This window comes from Lepidothrix coronata, unplaced genomic scaffold, assembly GCF_001604755.1.
Source record: "Lepidothrix coronata isolate B3197 unplaced genomic scaffold, Lepidothrix_coronata-1.0 Scaffold86, whole genome shotgun sequence".
Taxonomy (NCBI): Eukaryota; Metazoa; Chordata; class Aves; order Passeriformes; family Pipridae; genus Lepidothrix; species Lepidothrix coronata.
The window spans coordinates 2,613,367-2,640,916 of NW_016690266.1; the positions used below are offsets into that span (position 1 = coordinate 2,613,367).

The 27,550-nt window shown below is 36.0% G+C and overlaps 1 protein-coding gene across 2 annotated transcripts in view; it reads right to left on the minus strand.

Annotated features, from left to right (window-relative positions):
- Positions 1 to 27,550, minus strand: part of DPP10 (dipeptidyl peptidase like 10) — a 265,798-nt gene that overhangs the window by 61,849 nt on the left and 176,399 nt on the right. For both annotated transcript variants that reach the window (XM_017820942.1, XM_017820943.1), the window contains exons 6-7: positions 5,810 to 5,862; positions 5,630 to 5,711 (exon numbers count right to left, since the gene is read on the minus strand). In XM_017820942.1, coding sequence (XP_017676431.1) covers positions 5,630 to 5,711; positions 5,810 to 5,862 — 135 coding nt within the window. The remainder of the gene's footprint in view (positions 1 to 5,629; positions 5,712 to 5,809; positions 5,863 to 27,550) is intronic.

A 27,550-nucleotide genomic window follows, 5' to 3' on the forward strand; every position in this document is an offset into this window, starting at 1 on the left:
TAAACAAGAACTCATGCCTGAGGTTAATGTCATATTGAAGTATTCTTGTTTATTTCTGGTTTACAGAATAAATTCAAGCAGAGATTTTCCTCTAAGTTTGAACTGCCATTTTCCTCATTAGCATAATCATTAGAAGGAATGATGAAATAAATCCTTGACATTTCCATATGTGATTTTAAGTTACTCATCTAAAGTAGAGTAAGTCAAAAGACCAGAAGACTTTGCAAATAAAAACAGCAGAAGAAATACATTTATTTAGGACTGGCTTCATTAGCATAATTAAGCGTCTACTTCATTTGCATATGCCAGGAGGGGGTGCCAAGTACCCACAGCACTAATTACGCAAAAAGAAAACACTTGGCAAACATTTTACAGAAAGGTAAGTTACCGATTTTTATAGCAGTTGTACTTTACACCTTGATAGGCCAAATAGTAAATGAAGCTTTCAGCAACTAATGTCTGCTAAAGCATGTGTTGAGCAAGGTATGTGTGTAGCATAGTCCCGACAATTCCTCAATCACTAAAATCTGTCTAGTGCTTATCTGGGTACTTGGAAAATAATGTAACACCAATGAACTTTGCTTCTGCAGTATTTCTGTTATCTAAAATGGTCTTTGAAAACTATTGAAGAAAACCTAAAATTTGGACAAGGAGAAGGCATTTGAAAGGTAATGTTATGTTAATGCAGAAATTCAACAATCCGATAGAGATTTGCATTTTTATGGGGCAACAGATATTGATAGGGGCGTGATGGGCACCTCCAAAGATGACAACCAGGATAAAGATGACTGATCACAAAGGCAAAGGGTAGAGAGTTCTTGAACTGGTGTATTTATTAAGAACAATTAAAGTAGATTTTACTCTGTTTTGTTTGTGAGTTTCTGTTTGTATGCTTGTTTTTAGCTAGTTTTGATACAAGATAAGGTCCTTTTTCACTGGATTCTTTTTTCATTTTTTTATTTAAAAGCTTCAGCTTCTAAGCACTATTTTCAGTGAGTAGCCTGCTCAATTTTTTTTTTTTTAAACAAGAGGACAAATTCTTGTTTTCTGATATTTAAAGTACTTTCTGAAAACTGATGAGAGCATCCTGAATCCACAATTCAGCTACAGTCAACAGACTGATCTTTGTGTATACAGGGTAGTAGGTAATTCTAAACAATTACAAAAAAAACCATAGTAAAAGCTCATCTTCAGTCCAACCATTTGATAATGCTATGTTTTGTTGATAGCATCAAATTATGACACAGCAAGCTGTCAAACTCCTACAAAATGTTTTTAATATTTTAATAATATTTTTAATAACATTTTCAGTATTTTCTTGACTTCTGCTTTGTTAAAATATATATTTATTTATGCATAGAAATTCATATGCAAGCCAACAGATCATTACTTATGCTGATCCAACCAAACGTAAAATCAAGCTCCCTTCAAAAACACTCTATATATCAAAAGAAAAATTAGCTCAATGCAATAATAACATAAAATACCTGTTATAAATACAAAGGCAAAGTGACTTTCATAGATATATGTTCATAAAATAAAGTGAAATAGAGTGAAGTATTTTATACAAAATACACAACATGTACCACCACCCAGGCAGAAAAACCTTGACGTAAAACTCTTATGAAAAAGCTACATCAAACTGAACAACTTCTACCCAGGCTTGACCAGGATCTACTTGAAGTGGTCGACCTGATAACTGATGAGGAGAACTGTCTGCATCACAAGAAGCACTGCAGAGGAGCACTACAGCTTAAATACAACACTGCACACACTGGAGACCAGACATCTCCAGTCTGAATTTTTATATTCAGGCTCCTACTGAGATACGTCCCCATAGACAGATCCAGACAGAAAGGGCTGCCTCCCCTGTGGCAGATACAAACCAGCTCCAGCACAAACACATGAAAGTCTTTGCTACAAACTATCAGAGAAGATAGGAACAACTACGTGAGAACACTGGATAAAAATTGGGTATTTGAACAACAGAGGCCCTTTAAAAAACCCAAAGCATTCTCCTCAGTAAAGCCTTCCCACCAAGTAGGTAATATCTCCTTCTCAGACACATGCAATGAGGTCTCTAATCAATAAACTGGAGGCAGAAAAATGTTGATGAAACCAATTAGGTCTCTAGTTGTGCTATTTTGTCTTCCCTGGAAATACTTAATGCTGCAGTGATGGATTCTATAGAGGCGAGGTAAAGAGATAATCAACTGATGTCTTTCACAATTTTAATCAAACATGAGTAATGTTAAGCAAATACATAAACAGCTCTGTAATGTACTAAGAGACAGAAATGGTATTTTAGATCTGGCACAGTTCTAACACAGTTAAAAGACAGCAATTTAAAGAGTGCGACCTTGAAAACAGTTCTCAAAAGTAAGTGCTATGTGACCTTAAAATACATTAATTCATTAGATAAAAGTTTCTTCTCCCCAACGGCAAACATTTTCAATTTCACCACCAAAATGTCATGACTCAAACAGCAGATGTTTCTCTGAGCTTTTCTTTTAATCTTTAAAAAATTCTCTACTCTAGGTAAATAGCAAGAAACTGAAATAACTTGCAAACACTGTGGTACCGTCGAAACAATGGTATTGCAGCCCAGTCACCTGGTATCTGACATAAACCTAACCCTGTTGTTCTTCACTAGGCACAAGTGACCTGCTGTCCCATTAGACAACCCTAGAAATTATCCATAGCAGTAAACTTAGACTGATGCATGCTTTCCACAAGGAGGTAAAGTCTTGCTGTATACTAGATTTCACTGCAGCCATATTCCTTCCTCTGTCCAATAAGCAGTTCCTGGCTTCATAGAAATTTTCCTTCTCAAATATTTCTATTTTTTTCTCTTTATCTTCTTATGTTATCTATTTGAACCTCTTGACTATTCTCCCTCATTTGAAGCACTCAGGATTCCTGTGTAGGCTGCACTGTTACTTAGGTCCCCTGCAGAACAAAGGACTGGAAATGTCTTATTTTTCACTGTAGTTTATTTATTGAAAATAGTTGGTCCAAGTCCATGTGTTATCCCCCATACTTCAGATTTAATCCAGGACCTTCTAAATAGTTATATATATAGTTAAGGTCTGTGGCTCAGTCAGACATTATCTGTGCCTTGTGTTTTAAATTTTGTGCTAATTTTGCTGACCTGTCATGGTTATAGTATTGCTATTCATTTCTGCAACACACCTGGATGGGTGCTATTCCCCTTCATTTTAGAGATTTACATACATTTTGTTTATGTGATGGCCACATGGTATGTGCCATGAGTCTTTCTAAATGAAATTACTGTATATAAAGTTAATTTGTTCTCCACTTGTTCTTCAACTGAAATAAATGTCTCTTGGAGATTACCCAGGTATCTACTATTGTATACATCATGATTATTTTGTTTAGAGTAAGTATTTCACTGCTTGTTTTACTTATGAATTATTTCTATTTTCCTATTATACAGAAAAGACACATAAGTACTGTTCAGGAAAGTAAACCAATCATAGTGTGTTTGGCAACGTGGATCCATGAGACTGCATCTTTGCATGCACCCAGATATGTGCCATCAATAGCCACTGATGGATTACTATGATTTAGGGCTCTCCTTTCACAACTTCCTCTGTACTCTGTTTCACTGCTGGTTGCTTCCTGTACTTTTTTACTCAAAACTCACTGATACAGTGTTTGTTCTAATGACAAATTTTATAACTGAGAACCATTATGGCAACGTGTCCTCAGTCGCACATCTTTTCTCTGTCTAAGCTATTCTGCTGGAATGGTTTCTCTGTCCTGGTTCTGCTAGAGCCAGATGTTTCTTTAGACAGGAGCAACAACCATTATTCACAACAGTCTTTATTCATTCACGCTCCTGCTACATTTTTGGCTTGTTGCTGAAGCGGGAGGGTAATGCAGCAAGGCATTTCTGTCTCTTTATTAGACCTCCTTTTACCACATGAGCAGCTTCAAGAGGATATCCTTCTTATTGGCAACTTTTATGGGAGTGACCTTCAGTAGACTGTAATTGCAGGTGTACATCTATGTGCAACACTTGATGTCATTCAGAGTGAACAGAAGATTTTGTGTTTAAAGTTATTATTTCCTAATTCTGCAGACCATATGGCACCATAAAGCCCACAGTGGAGCAGATATTTTTAAAGCATGACATTAACTTTACTAGGGACATTAACAAAGATGAGGAATGTTATTCTCACTCATGTATAAATTATGCCAACGTTTTCAAATTCAGATGATTAAGGTTGTACCCAAAATGATCATCTATTTTTTTGCATTTCTGGGACATAATAGGAGTCCACCTGTCTGAAAGTATCCATACACATTTACAGAATGATATTTTAGGTAAAACTCATAAAGACAGCATTATTCTGATTTGTTATTTTTCTGAAGTTTATAATTGGTAAGTCTGACCCTGTTCTTAAGATACATCTTAGGAAAAGAAAAAATTAATTTTTCAGTAATCACTGCATGTAATTTTAGTTCTACTTTAGATTACTGATCAGAGGTACAACCCAGACAAATCTTATGAATTGCAATTTAATTAAAATATTTTTTACATCTATTCAGTTTTGCAAATGCTTCTCCCTTCTGCTACAACCTACACAGTTCACCACATAATGCTGCCTGGTAAATAACCTATGTATTTATTACCATTAATCCTGTCACCATGCTCTCATTATTAATAAATTAATGTGGTTAATTATTAAAACATACCAAACATGGTTCCAATTACTTTTTACCAACTTCCTCCACTTCCTTAATGCAATACATTTTAAGCAGAAACATTTTTTCCTTTTTAATCATCTTGATGAATGATATAAGCAACAGGGTACATTCTCTAGACATTCAACTTAAAGCCTCTCTGTATGAACAGCTCAGATGTGCAAGGAGGCCCCCGGGTCACACCTGTGGGCATTAAGGATGTTATCAGAACACTGTAACAAGGATTATCTAAATTTCTTATCCAGAGAGTTGAAGCTTTAAAAGTCTCTTGCCTTCAACTACCAACAGAAGTCAGCTTAAAATTATTTCTGTTTTAAAAATACAATTTTTTCTTCTCATATTGACTTTGGTCACGATGATCATGGATGATTTCTGTTCATAAAAAATTGTAAAGCTTCTGGAAGAAAACAATATATGAAACATAGCATCTCTGGTTTTTATTATTATGAATTCAGTGTAGCACAACCGACCTTGGCAGTAATTTTCATACTGAAATGAAAACATCACTTTTCATTGAATCCATCACATCCACTTTTGGATGTTAAGCTTTTGCTTTTGCCCACAGTTTTCATTGATCTTGCGCTTGAAAGAAAACTTCTCTTCACCTTTTACTTTGTCACATAGCAGTAGCCATAAAGATGGTTGTTCTGAAAATCACTTGAGTGCATATTTAGATGAAGGTGTGATTCTTTCAGCAATTATGCAACTTGCTTATTGGGTTCAGACTGGAAAAGCACATTTTTAAAATAAATAAATAAATAAATAGATTTCCTTAAAGCTGTTACAGGAACATAGTAGCACCGTACAGAAATACATAACAAAACTCATCTTGAGGCTTTTAATTTTGTTTTTACCTCAGTCTGTCTGGAGTTAATACATTTTTAATGACTGTGCTTACCAGTTGCTGTCCATGAATGCCCCAGGCTGCATACTGTAAAACTGAATCCTCTACTTCTGGAGGGTTTAACTCCCAAACTTCCCTTGAAAAAATGGAAACGTTTTTAGTTGAACACACTGGCATCACCCAATGTATAGAACCACTGACATGACATCATGTTGAAAAAACAATGTGACCTACCTTGTGTGTATGTTATAAATCACATATGAAGCTGTATAAGAATAATGAAAAACCTGTGGGGGAAAAAAAAGGCCAAGAATTACAAGACTAAATACTGGATTAAATACAGACTAGCATTATGACAGTCACACTCTTTCAATCCCTGTAAACACCAATACCTTTATTACTGAAAGAATGTTTCTACTGAATTAATTATAACCAATAGACCTGAACCATGCTGTAGGAAGGACTCATATACTCTCAGTTAGTTTAACCAGACACCTGATCAGTACAACAACCGCACAGAAAATGTCCCAGTCAAAAAAATCTGCATCCTTTTTAAAAAATAGAAACCAAACCAAATCAAACAAAATACTCCAAGAAAACAAAGCACTTTTTCCTGTATTTTTTCATCAAGTTGTAGTCAAAATAACTGCACAGGCATCACAGTTATTTTACTTGAAATGCAGACAGATACAGGGTCATATGGTATTTTTCTGACCACCTGCTATAAACAGTCTGAATGACCTTTTGGGCTGTGGCTCATAGAACAGAAAAACCATGTACTTAGTGGGACTCTGTTTGCTGTGGTTTTCCTTAAATGTGTTTTGGTTTGATTTTGACCATCTGTCTTTGATTTTCAGGGAAGGTTTGTTTTATCTGAGATTTTTTTTTGTATGCAACATTTTAGGTAAAGCAAAGAGGTATTTGTCAGTAAACCTTCCTCATTCAACAGCAAGTTACCAGTGACTTCTGGATTCAAAAACTGTAGGATTCTCTGAATGGCAGAGAAAAGCAAATCTAATGTACAGCCTTATTCTGCTGTCTTTATTTGTTGAAAATTTTGTTGATTAAAATCAAAAGAATTGCCATTTAAGTGCAAAATATCAGGCCTGATGTATGTGGAGCCAGAAGATCTGTGGTACGGAACAGCATGTTACAGTGCATAATGTGATGGACCACCACACCAAAGGGCTGAAATCAAAGCAAACTATTACACGTCTCTAAAGTCAAACATTAGTCTACATACATATAGTGAGTAACAGACAGTTTGTTGTCTTGCAGGCTTGGGTGATTGCTTTTAACCTAGCTAATTTCTTCAGCTCTCTATCTTGCATTATGAAAATAGCATAATTCCACAGTCTTAATTAGTTTTATTATCAGTTGAAATTACTTCGTGGTCTTAGAATATAAAATATATTTGTGACTAATTATTACTGTACTAAGAAAAGCTCTTCTTTTTCATGCAAACTTCTGTCAGAAAGAAACACTAGACTACATCCACTAGACTTTAGCTTCATGTCTATGGTTACAGTATCTCTATTGGCACATGAAGGACTTATTTCTGGACAGTGCCAGGCTATTTCCAGTTAGATGTGAACAGATACAGCTGTAAAGCTGAAGCCTTGACCTAGAAGATAAATGTGTCGGGAACTCTTTAGCTTATATTATCTGCATCGGGAATCTTTCAGTATCTCCTTCAAAGAGAATACACAAAGGAGGATCCTACATGAACAGAGCCATCAGAATTTGCCACTATGTCACATGAGAGGGTTATAGAGGTTGTTACTTTTTCTGGAGGCCATTCCGTAACAGAGCCATCTGAAACATCTTTGCACTGACTCCGTTTCCATTATTAGTTCCCTGTCAACATTTGTCAAGAATTTAGTACGCTGTAAATCCTTGCTGTCTGATGCTGCAAGAAGTCCACAAAGGTCTCTAAGATTAGTAATAGTACTTTGTGTAACTGTTGAATTTCCCTTCTGTAAAATTTCCCCTTGAGACAAAAAAAAAAATTCATTTTCCAAATCTATTGTGATTAACATCAAAATTGTTGCTTCAGTAAGAAGAATCACATATATATTAGTAATTATGTCCCAAATATTTTTTAAATATTTTATGTTACAGCTTATGGAAAAGTGTTTGGTCATGCAATGTGCCAGCCTCCTCTGAGAGGTATGACTAAAGCAGAGACAAATTGTTAAACCATGGTGCTTTCTGCACTGCCAGAGGTTACCCAGAAGGGCACTTGCCAGCAGCTGTAAAAGTGGACAGTCTCATACTGCCAGTTACAAAGAATAGGAATGGATTTCATGCTCTTCCAGGAAAAGGGAAAAGTATATCAGAGATAATGTGTGGAGGGCTGATAATTATGTAGAATACAAATATTTAAGAGGTAAATTATTGGACAGAATATATTTAAACAAGAAATGCAAAACTAATAAGTCATTCTGACAGCTTTAACAGAAAATATGCTGTAACAACAACAACACTACTTCATATTTCATGTAGAAACTCTCCTCTTGCCTTGTGATGAAATTTTTGTCTCAATGTTTATGTAAAAAATATTAATGTCTGTGTTAAAAGTTGAATGAACTCCACAACAAGTGGAGACCAACACTACAATGCAGTCACTTTCAGACAGGATGCCAACATTTTTCTCAAATTACTCATGTTCTAGTTCTTAACAGGAACACCATGTAGAAATTACAAGTACAAAGTTTCCTAATTCATCCTGCTTGCAGTAGCCACATACTGAAACACAATCATTACAGAAATTAAATCAATAAAAAAGGATGTAGAAAATCTTTCTTTTCCAAGTCTGGCTTTTATGGTAAATGCTTAGGAAGCTCTCATAGTTTTGTATAAAGGTTTACCTGCTTGGTTTCCTCTTGAGCAGATCAATGTGGGTTTGGCTGGGACCAAACCTCTCCTGATCCCTAACGTACAACACCTGGCATCACACAAGAGGAACCCAGCTGAAGACACTGCATGTGACTAATCACAGGGAGGAGTATCAGCAACCCTCAAGACACCAGGATCAAACCTCCCACATGGCAACCAGCTGTGTCCTCTTTGGAAGATGCTTGGGGGATTTTGTCCTGCAACTCTTGTTTTGTGGGATGTGCACTAATCAGAAAAAAATCTGACAATTTATACAACTAAACAGACTGACGCTCACGCAGCCAAAGCTCAGGCAGCACTGACCCCACTCATGATGTATTTAAAGTGAAGGTTGGTTATTGTGTTATATTCAAATCCAAAGTGCTGTCATTTCTACTCCAAAACGTTTTCAAACACTTTCTTGCACTCCATGTCTTCTAACTGGGGTGCCATCAAAAGACTGAACTACGGATAATATTTAAACATGGACAGTAAATTACTCCAATTGACTTAAAAAAAAGGGACATACTGTGAAACTGAGGAAAAGGGAGAAAGGTTATAGTGAAAAATACTCATCTTCTAGGTACAAAGAGGAGAATCAATTAATGAATATGGACACAGAACATCTCTAAGAAGTGAAGCAGTACAGGAGAGTAAACCCTTTTAAAATATTAAATGCATTACAGTAATTTCTGCACTGTCATATCAGTTGAGGAAAGAGAAAAGAGGAAAATGTCTTGGTATAATTTATTAAAATAATAATACATGTTAAGGTTGGACACTGCGAGGAGCCTTAACTTCACAAGTGGGATGTGTGATTGCTAGGGTTCAGGTCTTTCTGGCAAGTAAATAACTTGCCTGTTTCCATTATGATAAGCTGGAAAACATTCCCTGCAATGTTACAAACTGTGAAAATGGCTTTTATTATCAAACACACAGTATACCTCCCCCCCCAATATAATTCGTTTAATATTTCTTTTGACACAGAATGCAACAGCTAAAAACTATTGCAAAATGAATATTTCTTCAGAATTCAGTCTTTCATCAATTTATAAACTGATGACAAGTTTTCATCGATGCTATTCAACACTGAGTCATCTGCATTTGTGTATGAAAAAATAAAATTAGAGAACTCTATTACAAAGGACCTAAAATGAAAAGGTGACAAAAGTATTTCAAGACAAATTGCTCCAGTCAAAGCTTATAGAAATAACAATCCATTACTGAGCTAACAGCCAACAATAAAAAAAGCCACACTTATCAATCACGATCTGAACTTTTAGATGACACATTGTTTTGGGTTTCATATGTCTTTTAATTTCTACCTTTCAAGGAATTACTTTTTCTTTCTAAGGTTTCTAAAAATGAAACACTGACATGGAACTCAATGCATAGCCCAATATGATGCAGGAAAACAACGTGCCCTATACACTCAGCCAAATATACTCTACTATTTCTGCAATATATTCCAGAAAATATCCAGTTCACTGTCCTTGGGTAATTTGGAAAACATCCCTCAGCAGAATAGCTTTTTTTCTAAAAAGCTGCCAAGAAAACCTCACTAGCACTATATTTACAGGATGATGAGGGCCCTCAGCTCCAGGGAAATGGAGGGGAGCTGATGACATTATAACCTCGCTGTGTTGTTTTCACAAAATGCTTGGGCAAGCCAAACACTTTGATGCATCCTTTACCCATTTCCTACATTATAAACCAATTATGTTCTTTCATGTGTTATTTATTTAGAGCAATAATAATGCCTCCTTGCTGGCACGGCCTTTTGCAAGGTAGCAAAGTGACTGTCCTATATTTTTGTTTTTACCCATACAGACACCCGTAACCTGAACTCATCTCTGTGGTTCTCAGTGCTGCTAGACTCTGCAAATTCTCCTCTCAGGTTCCGGTAAGACTTCTCACAGGCCATGAAAGCACTCAGTCTGATCAAGAACAATAAGAAGTGAGAGTATATGAAATACAAGGAAAATGTCAGCACTCACAGTAATATTTCCAGTTATTCCAAAGTTTGCCAGCCAAATAAGGTATATGTCTTACACATAATGGTAGATACACATTTATTTACACATTTATTTACACATTTATTTACACATTTATTATTGTACATAGCAGTTAAAAAAGAGACTCTTTAAAAGCCAACCCCCTCCCATTAATTAAAAAAAATAAAAAAGCAGCAGAAAATCATTAAATAACTGAAATTGCAGTGTGAGTCATCATACCCATCCCACTTATCTCCAAACACATACACTGACTTGGAAAGAGAAGCAGTTTCTCAGATAAGGTTCAAAACCATGCACATTTCTTTGATTCATCAGTGAGGTATCAGATCTTTTACGGGTTAATTTACAGTTCTGATCAGATGAAAAAGAAAATCCAGTATTTTAAGAGTCTACAGTCTGAATGAAAAATTATTATATTCTTAAAGAATTTAATCAGAATTAAAACCAGAATAATTAACTTTAGCTGTGTAAAGTTTTAACTGGTGCAATATATTGCACCCAAACAGTATTACTCATAAAAAGAGAAGGATCAAAAAAATACTTTTATTGCTTCATAGGCACAAGTCAGTTATTAGGCAGTTCAAAGCTGTGAGAGAACCCAACCTGGAAAAGGTTTTGTGTGCCTGAAAGCTTTTCTTTTTTTTTTTTTTCCAGCTACATCAGTTGGTCTAATAAAAGATATTACCTCTTCCCACAAATCTTCTCTCATTTATCTCTTCAGGCCACTACATCTATAAAAACGTTATTAAGAAACAAACATTCCTAATCCCAGCTGAAAAAAAGGACTACCTAAAACTAAAAGTGATCTTTCCTGATCAATAACCTGCATTACAGTACCTATCACAAAATGCATGTGAATCAAGAAATCAAGGGACAGGACACATTGAAGCAGGGAAGTAAACAAGAATACATCTTGCTAAGGACACTCACTTCTTCATTCTCTGTGGCCCTTCTCACTTCTGATGATCTTTCATAACATGTAAGTGAAAAAGTCTGGCCTGTTTTCAAACTGCCTTGGTGTGTTCCAGTCACAGGAACTACTGGCTGTTGTACACAGTTTGAAGAACAGCAACACAAGTGGGATTTTGCTTTCATCCTCTTTTCTACAAGTGAATTAAGCATTTGAGGAATTACTGAAAAATCTACTTATGCTCAAAGGCAAACCAAAAGCCTTTGCCTTGGTAAAGTGATTAGAAGGCCAAGATAAAAGGTAACCAATTATCCATCTGTCATTCGTGCAACAAAGTACACCCACACAATATACAGAATCTTATCCAAAGCTCCAAGATCAAATCTTTAACAAACCTTCCTTATGGACTCAAAAATACAATTTAGAAATAGAAATATAAACATATATTGCTTCTCATTTTGCCTTTGGGATAAAAATGCCTTGGAAGAAAAATGGAGCCTGCAGAACATGCCGTGAACTACAAATAATAAGCAAGTACCAGACGCAGAGTGGAGAGAATACAAGGGGAACATAATGAAATACAGAAGCACAGGATGGTTATGGAGACCTTTTGAAGGGATTACTGAAGTTAATACAGTGTGCCTGTGGCACAGTCACATCAAAAGCAAGCGACATAGCAGAAAACATGAGACTGTGTTAATGACTTTGGGTAAGTCTATCCCACAGGTGCCCAAACCTCTCTAACTCCCACGAATTAACCCCAGGTAACTGGGGAAAATGCAGGGCTGAGCTCGTTGTGCATGAGCTCACAGTACAGGGCTTTGGCACAGCTTCTCACAAATGATACTGTGTTGGCCCAGCTAAAGCATTTTCAAACCACAGTTAGTATCTACACACAGTGTGACAACATTAAGATTAAAAGGAGGTTGAATGGCTCTATAAACATATTCTCTTGTATGGCAGAGATCTGACTTTTGTTACTTAAATTTCATCTAGCGTGAAATGAGCCAGCCAAAAAAAATATTTTTTTTCTTAATATTTTAAAAATATTGAGTTAATATATATTCAAGTTCACCCCTATACAAAATCACAGCCTATATAAATTATACAAAATTATACAAAGTCTATGCATATTAGTTATATAAATTATGCAAAGTATTATCTAAATTATTTCTCCTCTAGTTAGTGATATATTACTATGAGTTTTGCTTGCATATACTGGTGTAATTCAGATTTCCAGTAATAAAAATGATAAAAGGCTTTGAGCAGGTCTTTAATGTCATATACAAACTCCTTATTCTGCTACACATTTGGAGAACACCAGGTTATTTGTGGTGAAACTTCATCTTTTGTCGTAGCCTACTGAAAGCAAACCAGTTACAGAAGGAGAGTGCTGGTCTTTGCTTTATGCCATCAGGATTCCAAACAGCAACTTCTTGCTCTCCAAAAAACCAGATTAACATTCACACAACCAACTTCTATTCCTCATTTCCTTTTTATTAGCTACGAGACACGTGACCTTGCCAGGACTGCAGTGCAAAGAGAATGGAAGGAGTATCTAATGTCCTGATCACAAAACAATAAAAAAGATATATTCCTTTCCCCCCTTTTATTGCAAAATGTGTGACACCCCGTTAGTAAAATCGGCAAGGCAGTTAATAAGATTAAATTAGTAGCAGCATGACAACTGCCAAAGGCAAAGCAGAGCTGCTGGATGAACCTTCCATCCATTTTGCAATTTATGTGCTAAATAAATTCATAATGTTAATGGTATCAATACCATTATGGTGAAATCCAACTTTCTCTAAAACTCTTATCATTCACTTCAAATGTTCCCCCTTTGCTTGTCCAGTCTGACTCCATGTGTTCTCCAGCATAGGAACTGCTTCTAAATGACAAACAATTAAATAAAGCACAGTCAAGGTGGAGTTTCATGTAATTGGTTGGCTGAGAGGGTAAAAAGTGAAGAGAGAGCTCTGCAGCATTAAATTCTGAGCCACAGAGACACATGAAACCACTGTATAACACATCTATTATAAGTGAAAAGTTTGAATAAAACACATAGTATACCAATAAGGGACAGGCTCTGCATATTTAGGAAAATAACATAGGTTGAAGGTTGGAATTCTGTTGATTTTATGCCCTGGCAACAAACACAGTGAAACCTCAGACTGTGCATTGATACCAAAGCTCAAGTCACTTTGGGATATGCACCAGAAATGATTCACACTCTGCATCAGTAAAGTGGTACCTTTTGGTCCTGGGATCTGTAGTTTTTGACTGTTACTTTCCTGGTATTAGATTCAATAAGAATTTAACCATATGTGTTAATGACTGATTATTATGCTGATTTTATCTAGAGTAGAGAGAGGAACAGAATTTAAATCCATGAATTGTGGATTTTCATCCAGTAAATCTTTTCAGTTTACCCTAATTTTAAACTGCAGTTAATGATACATTAATTTGTAATTTATACAGCTAGAAAGGACTGCTATGATCATAGTGTCTGATCTCCTACAACTGAAACAAAGTTTATAAGACTTCTCATTTTGAATAGTATGGTACAATGTGTTCTTCATCTGGTTTCAGAGTAAACTCTAATAAACAATCAACCAAAGAGTCTATAATAATATGAATTATGAATTTCCACCCACTTTCAAATCCTATTATTCCTACCCAATTCTGGAAGCTAAAAAAAATAGAGGTAAATTTTGCCACTATTGATGTCTAAATCTCTGTGTAGTTGTGCACAATTTTTGCCTTTACAGGTTGAATATCTTGTTTCTGAGAACTCTGTATCTAATTGCAGAGTTAATCTAAGATAGAGCTTGACGCATTTGAGTACTAAAGTTAAATGACAAGGTTATAACTTTGAAAACCATCGTATTTATTTGTTTCAATCAACATCAATTACTTGTCATGATTGATAAGAACCACTGCATATCATTGGTAATAATTTATGGTTAGCATTAACACTTTGGGGTATGAAATATTGCCAGCCATAACAACTATATGCTGCCAAACCAAAATAAATATAAAAGCAAGAGATTTCTAGACACATAATTTATCTATAAGAAAAAAGTCTGTCAAGGAAGCCTAAACAAAAAAGGCATCTCTAGGAAATCTGTTAAAGCTTCAACTGTTCACATAATTTTTCAATAAGATTTATTATCTCAAGAAAAAGACATCCACTGCAGAATGCAAATTAATTCACAATCAATTAAACTCAGTTCATCTAACCAATAGTAACATGATACAAACCACAGTTCAGAATAAATGCAGAAACCTCTTTTTCTTCTCCTACATTAACAGCTGATAGACCACCCTATATTTGGATATGCAGCTCAATCATTTTTGAATATATAAAAACTTCAGATGAGTGAATTATTCAAGAAAGAATGTTCTGCATTACTACTTCTGAAAGACGCACATATCACTGTCATTTGAAATTCTATTAGTTACACTGTCACATAAAATATGTTACTTGAGTCTTGTATGAGATAATTTATGATAAAAATTTATATGATTTTTTTCTGACTTATTCACCTGCAGCATTAAAAAGCAGGAATGACTTCACTGAAATCACTGTTACATGACGACAAACCTGGTAAATCTCAAGCCTTGAGCACAACATGAGCATTTTTTGGTATCGATACACATGTACAAGCACATCCTTCTCAAGCATATGCTAACACTCATATTTAGTATGATTAAAATTTTGACTTAATGAGTGTTTTGGGATTTACAGAAACTTATCTTTTACGGCATTGATTTGCAGGCAGCTTCACAATGTACATGTGTATTTGGATCTGGACAAGCGTAAGGGGAAATGAAAGACATAAATTCTGACAAAACAGCCAGAACTTATCTCCAGATCTTAGAAATATGAGACTGGTGAGGGTGCTTGTTTTTGGCTAATGCAGCTGAGAATACTAGATCTGTCTCTTTTCAGGGTCCTTCCACTATTAACCAAATCCCATACAAGAGGCATCATCTACAGGAAACCAAATCCCATACAAGAGGCATCATCTACAGGAAANAACCAAATCCCATACAAGAGGCATCATCTACAGGAAACCAAATCCCATACAAGAGGCATCATCTACAGGAAATTCGGATTGAGTATCTCCACACATATTGAAAACTGATAATTGAAACCAAAATATGTTTTAAAACACTGATTCTTGAAAGCAAAGATGCATCAAGTCTCAGAATGTTTTGAGATGGTTTAATTGCTCTTTGATATACTCTGGAAGGAGAAATTGAGTCACGAATTTCTTTTCAGGTTTTCCAAGGTCAGTTGTTCATCACATATTGTATTTATTCAAACAGATTGCTAAAGAGAAAATTAGCAAATGCAGAAAAAACATCACCTTGTTTTGAAGAGACACACTTCTACATGTTGTGATATTTACAAAAAATATGCACAAATTGATTCAAGTGCAATATTATGTGCAAAAAAATGGGTAAAAATGTTACTGAGAATATATTTTCTAAAATAACATTTCATATAAATGAATTTTACAGATTCTGAACACAAAACAGAACTGAAGATGCCCCGAAATGATGAGAAAGAAAAGAAAATGAAAGCATACAATGGGCTCAATTTTGAAGTAAAGACTATAGTCTTGATATCTTTTTTTTTTCCTCCAGACAATCTGACTCATCCAGGCAGCAGTTAGAAAGCAGATTCTGAATGCACTTCTGCTGTTTGCTTACAAATGACGTGAAGAGATGAAAAGACCCTGTGGAGCTGGAGAAAGGAGAAGCAATGAGATAAACGGCCTGTGGGTCTGAAGAAATGTAAAGGGAAAATGGAAAAGAAAACTGGGCTGAGGGAAGCAGATGGGTAAACCTGCAAGCATACAAGATGAAAGAAGGAAGACAAAAAGACGGGGCTAAAAATATCAGGATAGAAAAAAAAGAGACATAATAAAAAGAAAGAACGAATTCAGAACAAAACAGAGCTGAGTCCCTTGAAGGGTTGGAAATTAAGAGAATCAGATCAAAAGAGATCAGGCAGCAGGGAAGGAAAGCAGTACCCAGACCTGCAGTGAGTGGGCATTGGTGGCTGGAAAACACAGGTTCACTGGACTGATGAATGAAATTCATGCAGAATAGATTGGCACATAGAGTCTTCCTCTTTTGGTGGACAGAAGATATAAGTGAAAAGGGCAAACAGTTTTCTAAGGAATCTGACACTTCGGTACTCGAATACATGAACTACCTGCCTTTCACTACCTTGCTTACCATCATTATTAATTGCTTAGTTTGGATATGCCACATGGAAAAGGAGGAATGCAGGGTGTTTCTCATGTGATGTCATCTTCTCCTCTGTGCTAGTCTCTCACAGTGTTATCAAGACACCTTTAATGGTATCTCTGGGTGTTAGAGAGCCCAAGGAATCTTTTGTATGCTACAGGGAGGCTTTTTTTAATAGTATTAAATTCCTTATTTAGTCTTTTACAGAGACTTTATGAGAAAATAACTGTTTGTATGTCTTGAGTATTTATCTGCCTGTAGGTTGACTTACAAACAGCTTTCACAACTACTTTTTAAATTCATGTGTTTAAAACACTCTTGTACTGCAGTCAAACCTTCATTATTCCAGGCAGCCAACACAGCCGGGACTTCATCCCTCCATGCCATTCTCTAGAAATCCCGTTTAAACTCTTCAAGTAATTTGAACACTGCAATTTAGATTCTCCCCTTCTTAGATCAGTTCTGCATTGCAGTATGAACTTCAACATCTTCATGTTTTAAAGACAGCATGAAAAAAAGATCTTGTCCATAGGAGTAAGTTCAACAAGTATCACTACGGCTAAATTTCATCTTTAGTTTTAAACTTCCTTTTTGGTCATGCCCTATTCATCTCCCTTATCTCCATGATTTCTTTGGTGCTGCCAGTTCTGCTAATAGGCTTATACTGTTCCCCTTCTGTTCCACTACCTTATTACAAAACTGAGAAAAATATCACCTCTATGTGCAATTTCCAACAATTGAGCTCACAGCTAGTTATCCACTCCAGCACTTCCCATTAGCAAGCCATGATGCTGCTTGTAGTCAACCAGGCCTACCTGCACTAATTTTCTTCTATTGAACCATATTTCTGTATTAGTCCCTGTTGTGGTCGTTTTTTGATATTATAGTCCCTTTGATGGGGGTAACATGAAGTAGACTCCTGTAGCAAGTAAAAGACCTCTTCATGACAAAGTGATTAAAAGGTCATGATAAGAGAGCTATTCATTTAGTACAAGGGAGTACTTCATGGTGATCTCAAAGGAACTATAACAAAGTGATGAATACCTCACACCAAATTCGTCTCTCCAGGAAACATCTAATCTGGTGCTATATTTGCAGACAATAAATAGAATAATAAGGGCTTAATTTGTGCAGGTGGTTGACTGTCTTCACTGAGACATTAATTTATTGCCTAAGACCCCAAGCTAACAACCTTTCATGCTCAAATACCCAAAAAGACTTGTCCTTACCTAAAAAGAACACAAAGATTGAATTATAAAGGGGCACATCTTAATATTTCTCTAAAAAGTGGACCCAACCATTTGATCTGTTAGGTCTGTGACACTATCAGGTGTTCCTCATAGCCTGAGATGGAAGCTTGATTTAAAGCATGATGTGCAACAAAGACAGCTTTGCAAAGTGTGCTTAAAACATTTCTCTGGGAGAGTTACATAAAGGTCTAGTCTTTGCCATCTACTTCAAGGTATTTCCACTTTGTCTATGCATGTATTTTAAAAGACCTTTCATTTTATCTGTACCAAAGTAACTGCTAACTCTCATTTACAGGAATTCACTTATTCAACACTCCTCCTTTCAACGCTATTGAGAGATGCAAATGTCAGCGGATTTATCTGCTTTCCTGACTGACCTGTTGGCCTAGTCAGAGAAGACGCAGTCAGCCAATTTCTCTGTGATCAAGGAGCCAGGAATACAGGCAATGCCTCTTCTGAGAAAGATGGAGTGGGTTCCTCACGCATAACGTAGATGGAGATAGCCCTGCCACACAATGGGCTATGAGAAAAGGATTGTGAGACAGGATGGTTAAAATATTTGAAAAACACACAGCCCATTTTCTTCTATGGGCATGTGCTCTGGGACAAAGTTTTCAATTACAGGATTATGTATTACTTCTTAGAAGTCAAACAGTGCCAACAATACCCATTTATATCCACTTGCAAGGTGGATTCGATTATGCTGTTGCAGTGGCGTTTCCAGTGAAAGGAAACTCTGCCATAGCATCTTTTAAGCAACAATCTGGGACAGGCTGACCCTATTCCTTCAGGCTAAGTAATTTTATATTAATAGAAAGATGTAGGCTTTCCGTGAAGGTTACTTGTCCCTGCTTCAATGAGAAGTAGTGATTCCAGATTCCAACGATCAAGAAGCTAGCTTGATACTTCACTGCCTTATTTCTCTATTTTGTGGGGGGAAGGGACTTGTAGAGTAGAGGTGGTTTGGGGGGGTTCTTCCAATTTTATTTTTTTTTAATCTATGTTCATCCTTCTTCTTTGTATAATGTCCTTACAAAACATTTGTTCTATTTTAAAAATAATTAACTACTGGTTTTGTTCTCAGTGTTAAATACTTCTCAGAGAACTATTTTTTGCTCTGATTGTACAGTCACAGAATGTATCAGACCTCTTGGTAAATTGCATCAGATACAAGCTCTTTTTAAGGAACGGAAAACCAGCTATTTTTTCTGTCTTTTTTTTTATTACTCTCACATGAGATCACCATTAATAGTGTACATAGCAATGGCTACTGGCAAAATTTCTTCATCACATCTTCCTTCCATTACCTTCATGTAACACGTCTTTGGTTCCTCTTGAGTTAACATATCTGATAAAATGCAGTACAGTTTGCTTTCTGTTTAACACTGCTTTTGCTAAGACAATCAAAAGGGCACTGGCAACTGTGTCATTCATCTTCTTCCCTTATTGCCTTTTCAAAGCAGAGAAAGGCAACTTCAACTCCAAAAATGAATTCAGCAGAATAGAAAAATTATCTAGACTTAATTGCTATGTTGGTTGGTGCAGAACACACCAAAAGTATGGGTCACAGACATTTCTGCATAACTGATAATACAGATAGTATTGCTTGTGTTAACATGGCTCCCTTGAGAATTAATTTTGTTAGGATGGTAGACCTTTCCTCCTACTCTTTCAATATTTCATAATTTTGTTAATCATATTTATAGATTCCCCATCTGTTAACTCACTGATTTCCTTATTTTCATCCAGAGACATCATTTCCAAGTATTTCATTAAAGCCCTGTTCTGATAATCTGTGCAAACAAGATTTACAAGCAAGTGCATCCTGCTTACGAAGGGACTGTGTCTGGGGGTGGTTGCTGGGCATGTCCACAGTGAGCAGCTACTGGTTTCAAGCTGTTGCAGAACAGCTTTTACTATGAGATGCAATTTCAAGTACAAAGCTGTATCAGCAATTAAATTTTGAATATATTTTTCTAATAATCTCTGAGTAAAATCTCCACTAAGTGTGCTCAAAATATTGCACATCAGTCATCAGCTAAGCAAGTACCAATAACAGTACATGTTTTCTTATACGTAAATGTTTCCAAGGTTCAGATTCATTACATCAAATTAAAGAGTCAGCTGGATTTTTCCTTTAACACCACTGCATGTGCTACAAGTCAATTTTCAAAACCTTCTGATAGGACACTGGCACATTTTTTGAGCTTCTATTCTGATCTCAAATTTTTTGCGAAAAAGCTACTGATTTCAGGGAAATAATAAAAAAAAAAGGTGTTTCATAAACAAACCAGATATTTTTATGATTTATTACACAAACCATTCTTTTTGCAATGTTTTTCTGTCAGCACGCTTAGTTTCAAATGTATTTATAATCATATCTTCTGAGTTGAACATAATTATCAATGTCATCTTCAGAGGGATGTCCTTCTTCTGTGAGACCCTGCACGAGTCAATAAAACTAATTTAAAAAAAAAAAAAAGCTTTGTCTATGAACTATGAAATTTATATTTAAAAAAAAAAGGAAAATTGTGCATAAACACCCTGCAAACCCCACAGTAATTAGAAAGAGAATATAGTTCAAGGAAGAATTAAAGGTTGTGGTGAGGTTTGCTATAGCAAAGATTAACAAGTTCTCAACAGCCGCTCCATGAAAACTGAATACAAATATGTTTGTGAAACCAAACATACACGTCATAGATTTTATTTTGAAGGAAATAGTCTAGATTCAGATTTTGGCAGATCATCTGACAAAGAAGACATGAAAAGAAAAGCTTCTTGACAGAAGAAATACTCTGTTAGGGAAATCTAGGTTTCAATAAAAACAGTTTACTGCCTAATCCTGTTGACCACTCCCCACCTGTGATGTGGATGTATCTGAAAAGGGATGGCTCCAGGTAACTACATCTCTGATGAAAATCTTTTTATTGATCTCTGTAAACTTTGGTTAGTTCATTAATGTGTGATTTGTATCCAGAAACAACTAAGTCGTGAATTCAAAAATGCACTATTATTAAGTATACATCCTTCTCACAGTATGCCACATATATATAAGTGAACTGACAACTGGAGATCTTCAGTTATTTGTTCATGGAGATAAACAACCAACAGGGGTAAGATATAACTTCAACAGATTATCTATGCTGCACCTCTCTTGCAGGGGCAGTAATAATACCAGGGTTCTCTTGTGGTCACATCTGACATAGTTTTCAACTCTTTTTCTGCATAAAATATATGCCGGAATAGAATTCTAAACTTTCTAAAGATGGATGCATTTAGATGAAGTCAATGAGATATCAATAAGTCAATGAGATGCACACCTCTGGCATGATGCTTAAAGATCATCCCTGGTGCTGCATCTTCAGGCATTCAAATACCTCTGCAGATCTGACACGTAAGCCCTTGAAAATTGTTACCATTACCCCTTCCACATGCTCTAAAGCCATCCTAATCAAAACAAAGAAATTCAAGTGATTTTACATCAAATATCTCCTATAAAGTGCTTATATTCCTCTCACATACTCAAGTGGAGCAAATTCCATATTTTAATCACTTATTTGACATTTAATTAATCTTTGTAATTCGGTGTGCAGAATTAAATGATTAAACATAAAATGATTATGTACATAATGAGTAAAAACAGATCAATTCTTTTTTTTAATTTCAGTAGTGGGGGTTATAAAAATGTTTAAGCACCTTTAATATGAGGAACTACCCAGTAAAATTCACATTTGTGTTCTTTTAAAAAATAATAATGACCTGAACCAAACTGAGCTTCTCAGATTTTCAAGTAAGTAATGTCTGTTTTATTATAGTCTACTGGCCAAAATCTCAGTTGCTTTGATGGTTTCTAACCTCTGGACACTATTGAACTATGTCACAGAATCTACCAGGTTGGAAAAGACCTCTGAGATCATCGAGTCCATTTGAACATCTATATCATCTATTAAAATATTTTTGGGGTTTGTTGCCCTTTTTTTTTTTTAATTTGGTTTATTTGTCATAAGAGACACACAATAGGTCACATTTTCATTTCTATTTGATCTGTATCTTGACCATCAAGTTTCCTGAAAGCTTCTCTTCCCTTATAGAAATTTATCATCAATTTAGCAAAGTCATTACGGAATCTCTGTTACCAGTAATGATGCAGTAGTTTGAATGACTCTTACTCAACACCCTTTAAATTTTGCTTGTAAGATCTATACATTCAATAGAGAAGCTGAGATTAAAAAAAAAATACATTGAAACAAGAACGTTGATCCAAGTTTCCTTCAAAGATATGAAGTCTGTGTTAGATTAATGCAAGCAGCAAAGCCTAGTAAATGGTGAGGAGGAGGGATTCATAGTAAATCCACCCTCTTGCAGGGTGCAGATGAATTCTCCATCTGATTCTGTGGCCCAAGACTGAGTAGTATAACTGGTTCAACACTCTCTCAAAGTCTGAATCTTCTCTGATTGAACTCAGCAACAAAATTTCATGGAACTCAGTGGTACAGAGGAACACAGAAATCCCCAGAAACATAAAGAACCACTTCAGGTATCTATTTCTCATGCAGACCTCAGGTTTCCATTAAACAAATAAGTGTTTCATAAGAGTCTGTGGTGTGACCTTAACTATGCATCATTCCCATTCCAGCTAATATTAAACGAGCACAGACATATATGGATTACATGAGAAGGCACTGGGAATGACATTAAATGTGACCATCAGAATTAGTACTTGTTAAAAATCTGATTGTTCCCTCTTCTTTCTCTGAATATTAAGTCATAATCAGTAAGAGCAGTGCACTCTACAAGCACAGCACTACCAGTGGACACCTTTGTAGCCTAGTGCTGGTTTATACAGGAGTGCAAGCTATAGGATTAATTGCATATCCACTTAATGTGTTAGGAATTCATAAGAGTCTATTAAGAACTTATTAGACAGGTTTTTTTTCTCATATCCTTTTTTTTTTTGTTCAAATTAGGTAAGTGGTACTGACAGCTAAGACGTATGTAACTAAATGCTATTAAGTTCTTTCTGTTAGCAGGCCCTACTCTATTAGTAGTTCAAGAGAGGTAAAGTTAGTCAGGCAGCTAATGATCTGCTTTGGTAAAAGAAATTTTAACTCTCTCATCATCCATTCCTATTATTAACTAATGGAGCTTCCTACAGAAGACTGCTTTCTTTACATACGTATTATTCTGGTAGAGTTGATTTAACTGGACTCAAACCTGGAAGCCTATTACTACTTTTATCCAGGAGAACTTATATTTTCCATTATTCCCAAGCAGACCCTTTTAAAGTTCCATTTGCATTTCTGGCACAGGTCCTAGCTCAATGAATCTCTACTAGACTACCATTAGCTGTAACATGCAACACTAAAATTCCCTAGTCTTTCCACTGTGGCCACTGCAGCTAATCTGACCACAGAACTTCTTGAGCAATTACCCATCTGGTGACTGTAACTCTGAGATAAAAAGATAAGATAAAGACACTGCAATGCCTTGTACAGCAAGACTGTATCTAGCAAGGTTATCCATTTTATTCCATACGGGTAATAACATATTTAATTCTTTAACATCTTCTCAATAGTATTTACCAAACAGCAAAGTGGTGCATTATATTCCATAAATATATTGCAGAAAATATAGTGGTTTTAGTGTAGAGTGCCCTGTATACTAGGTTTTAGCAGTAAGTTACAAATTAACTTTACCTTTCTAACACTGACAAATGATCCCATGTCTTATTAAATTAGCAAGCAATTAATTCTGAGTACTAAATTGCTGTGTGCAAACTGTCAAAAACGTCCATTTTGTGAAAAAAAAAAAAAAATGCCTGAAAGTTGACATTCTACAGTGGACTTTTCACATGCAACTTCATTTTACTTTAAATATTTTTGAGTAATCAAAAATTAGAGCTAACTTAAACCAACTTAGAATTCTATACTCTATATAACAAATCATGTTTCTTTTCAGTAGGACAGAAATAAATTTAATAAACATAAATTTAAGAGCTGTCATTACAGAATATTAGTTTTAAATTAAGTTTTCTATTTATCTGAAGGCAAACTACTTATTTCATGATCTTCTGAATTCTTCTGGTGATTTTTTTATTCCTCCTATCTACCTGATTTTCCCAATCCATGACGTGGTTTTCTTCCATACTGTATCAGATTTAGCTTAGTATGTATTTCTACAACACACTATTGCAAGAAGAGAGCTCAGTGTAATAAAGAAACACGAATTTTTCCACTCTGCCCGGTAATGCGGAAGAGCTGATCAACATTCTGGTCATACTTACTGCAACTTAAACAGGTTTTGGAATCAATAGGAAAAGGGAATTTGTTAAGTCTCAAAGATGGGCGTAAATAGACTTTCTCTGTTATTGGATTATCCTCTGAACTGAAAAAGAGCAAGTAGGGGACTGCAGTACTAAGCAGTATGGGATATAGTATCCAAAATATCAATGCCTGATGGAAAAATGGCAGAAAAATCTGACTGAAAACCAGCCATAGTCTCATCTTAAGACAGAATGAGCTGCCACTAAAGCATGGAGAAAATACTCGTTTAATCAGGTTACAAAACAGTGTCTAAGGGCAGAAACTCTACAAAAATTTCAAGAAATTTATTTTGGGTTTTAACTATTTTAAGATTTAGAAACGTTTCTCTTGAAGAGCATATAAAAGAAAAATGTTCATCCTCTCACTGTACACAGGAATCTTCTACATATTTGAAGACTTGTATCCTCAGCTTTCTCTTGTTGAGGCTAAGGAGACCCAATCCTTCTTGACCTACATAATCTTTTCAAGACTTCACATCCTACAGAAAATACATCTTTAAACATTGGAGTGTGATACTTTTTTCCTAAAAAAGACATTATTTTTGTGTTCAATTTGTTGCCTGACCAATATCCCCGTACACTTTTCTACAATACTTTCTATAATATGCTGCCTACTACATATTTGTTTACTAGATTTATTCCCAAGTAATTGTAAGAGCTTGCCATTGTATCTATTGAATTAAAACCTTCATATTCAAATAATTTGTCTAATTTTTTCACATGGTTTTCAATTCTGATCTTGTTCCAATATGATTGATATTATCTGCAAATTTAAATAAATTTACTCTCTGTTCTGTTCTCTTCAAAGTGCTGAATATCACTGGTCTCTGGTCAGAGCCCTGTGAGACATAAATCCATCTTTTTTGACAGTGAATCATTTATTTGCCAGCATTCACTCCGAGCACAGAATCGCAATCTGCTTTTAGTTATGGCGGTCCCATTTAGACCACGTTTCTTAAGCTCCCTGGTGAGAACACCATGGTTACTCCTTATCTACTCAATAGGCTTTTTCTACAATTGCAGAGAAATTAAACTCATTTTTTATGATTTGAACTTTACAGATGGATATTGGCAGTTACCTACTCTTTGTTAAGTTCTCAGTATTTTCCAGCAGTTTAACTCCTCCATTAGGAAAAAAAAAAAACAAAAACAAAAACAATCAATCTTCCTCCATTTCTCCACCAAAATTCCTCAAAACCATTCTTTGTTCTTTTTCATTTTACAGATCTTGTGTACCTTCCATATGTTTTCACAGATTACAAATCTTCACAATTACTTTACCTCAAACACTTCCCTGGAGCAATTTTTATCAGGGCCAGTAGGGCAATTCTTTTCTTTCACTATCTTAAGCTAAGCATTTGTTAGGTTAACCAGGTCACAGCTAACCTTGGTTTTGAACTCTGGAGCAAAATAGACAACACTTCAGCCTTCACTGCTATAAGCACTTCCTTCTCTTTCCAGATCGACCTTTTCTTTATTTTTTCCTTTCCTTTTTGTTGAAGCACTTTCTAATCACTCTTTACCTTCACTCAGTCACCCCAGCTGGACATTCACGGTGCTTGGTCCTGTATGTCCCAGCCATGCCATAACTACACACTGACACAAAACCCAAGTGAACAACAGCTCCCTTGTTGTTGTTTTTGTTTCTCATCCTCTCTCATACTTTCAGCTTGCACTGTGGGTGCCAGGTGGGGAGGTGACATCTTCTACCCTGCCTAGAGGACCAGCATCTGCAGTGCAATTCACACACAGCTTTCACATCCCTGGCTTTGACTGATTTTCTTTACTTGCTGTCATTATTCTCTGTTCCTGTACAAAGTTTGGCATAAGGCATTTGTTCCTTTTTCTGGGTCATACATTTTCTCCAGATATTCAGACAGGCCCATGCAAGAACAAACAAAGGAGATGATATATGAAAACAAGAACAGTCTGATTTCTAGCTACTGCTCCAATAAACTGAAAAGAAAAAAAGAAGAAAAAAAAATAGAACAAGGAGAAAGAATCAGCTACTGTTCTACAACTACAGTCCAGTGAGGTAGTCAATTTTTTTATTAATTTCAACTGGAATCCTATGTGAATACAGGATGCTTTTATTAGAGTAATTTAAGAGCCAGGCGTAAACAGAACTCAGACTTGTAAAGTGGATCATAGTCAAAATTTAGGCTACAACCCAATATTGCAGTCCTGGAGGGTTAAAAGAATCACTGGAAGAAACTCAGTTTTGACTACTCCTAGAGGTATCCTTTTAACATTAAAATTCTTCACACACAGAAAACACAGAAAAGAAAAAAGTTCACAGTTTTGAAACAGGTGCGAAATTGCTCTGCTATCACAGATAAAATACAGCTGATATCCCCAAAAGCTGAACTCTTGACTCTATTGAAGATCCTCAGACCACTGTTCACTGCATCTCCACATGCCATGCCCCCTCAATCACTGCTGCCCTTCCAAATGCTGCTCCAGAAGGCAGCAATCCCGGTGCCATTCCCACCAGCTGCCACAGGCTCTAGGGTGTGCAGGAAGGGGTGTTTTCTCCCTCCCTCCAGCAAACACTCTCCCTGCCTGCTGAGATCTGCAGATCTGCTGCGCCACAGACAAGGGACAAGGACACCAAGGGCTCCTGCTGTGGTTCACAACCTGCTGCAGCAAGAGAGTGTGGGCACAGCAGGGAACTCAGCTGAGACCTGGGGGAAGCAGCTCATGTAATCCTGAGTCTGGGCATCAGGGACATGGTTCAGATATTCCTCCTCCAGACTGTTTTGAGTCTAGCTCTCCCTGCTTTCAAAAACAATCTCAGGAGAGCTTCCTGAGTCACTCTGGGGACAGTTCTAAGATCAAAGGAATTCTAAACAGAACTCATAGGGACATCCTACTATGCAAATTGACTTTCAAGACTGGCAACTTATAATAATAAATGGGAAGACTTTATATTAATACATAACTAAATCCTTTGACAGTCCTTACCAGAGAAGAAACTAGTTTGGCATAATGAATCACACAGTATTGTATCTCACTGTTAAGCAAACACACACAATTTCACTATGTCAATGCTTTGTGCAGCTCTGACCCTTGCAGACCTGTTTTGGAGTTTTTTTTCCCTACTGAATTTAAAGTATGTCAACTAATGGTAGAAAAAAAATCCTCAGAGACCTTTTCAGACAGAGATATTCTGTCTTGTATAAAATGTAATGAAGTCAGATTTAAATACATATAACCTTGGGGTTATACAGTCTGAGTTCTTCTAAATGTGCTGTGGTCTGATAATACCTGACATTTAGAGAAGCATTTCCCACAGTTATGCAATGACGTTGATAATTTTCCAGAATTAAATCCACTCAA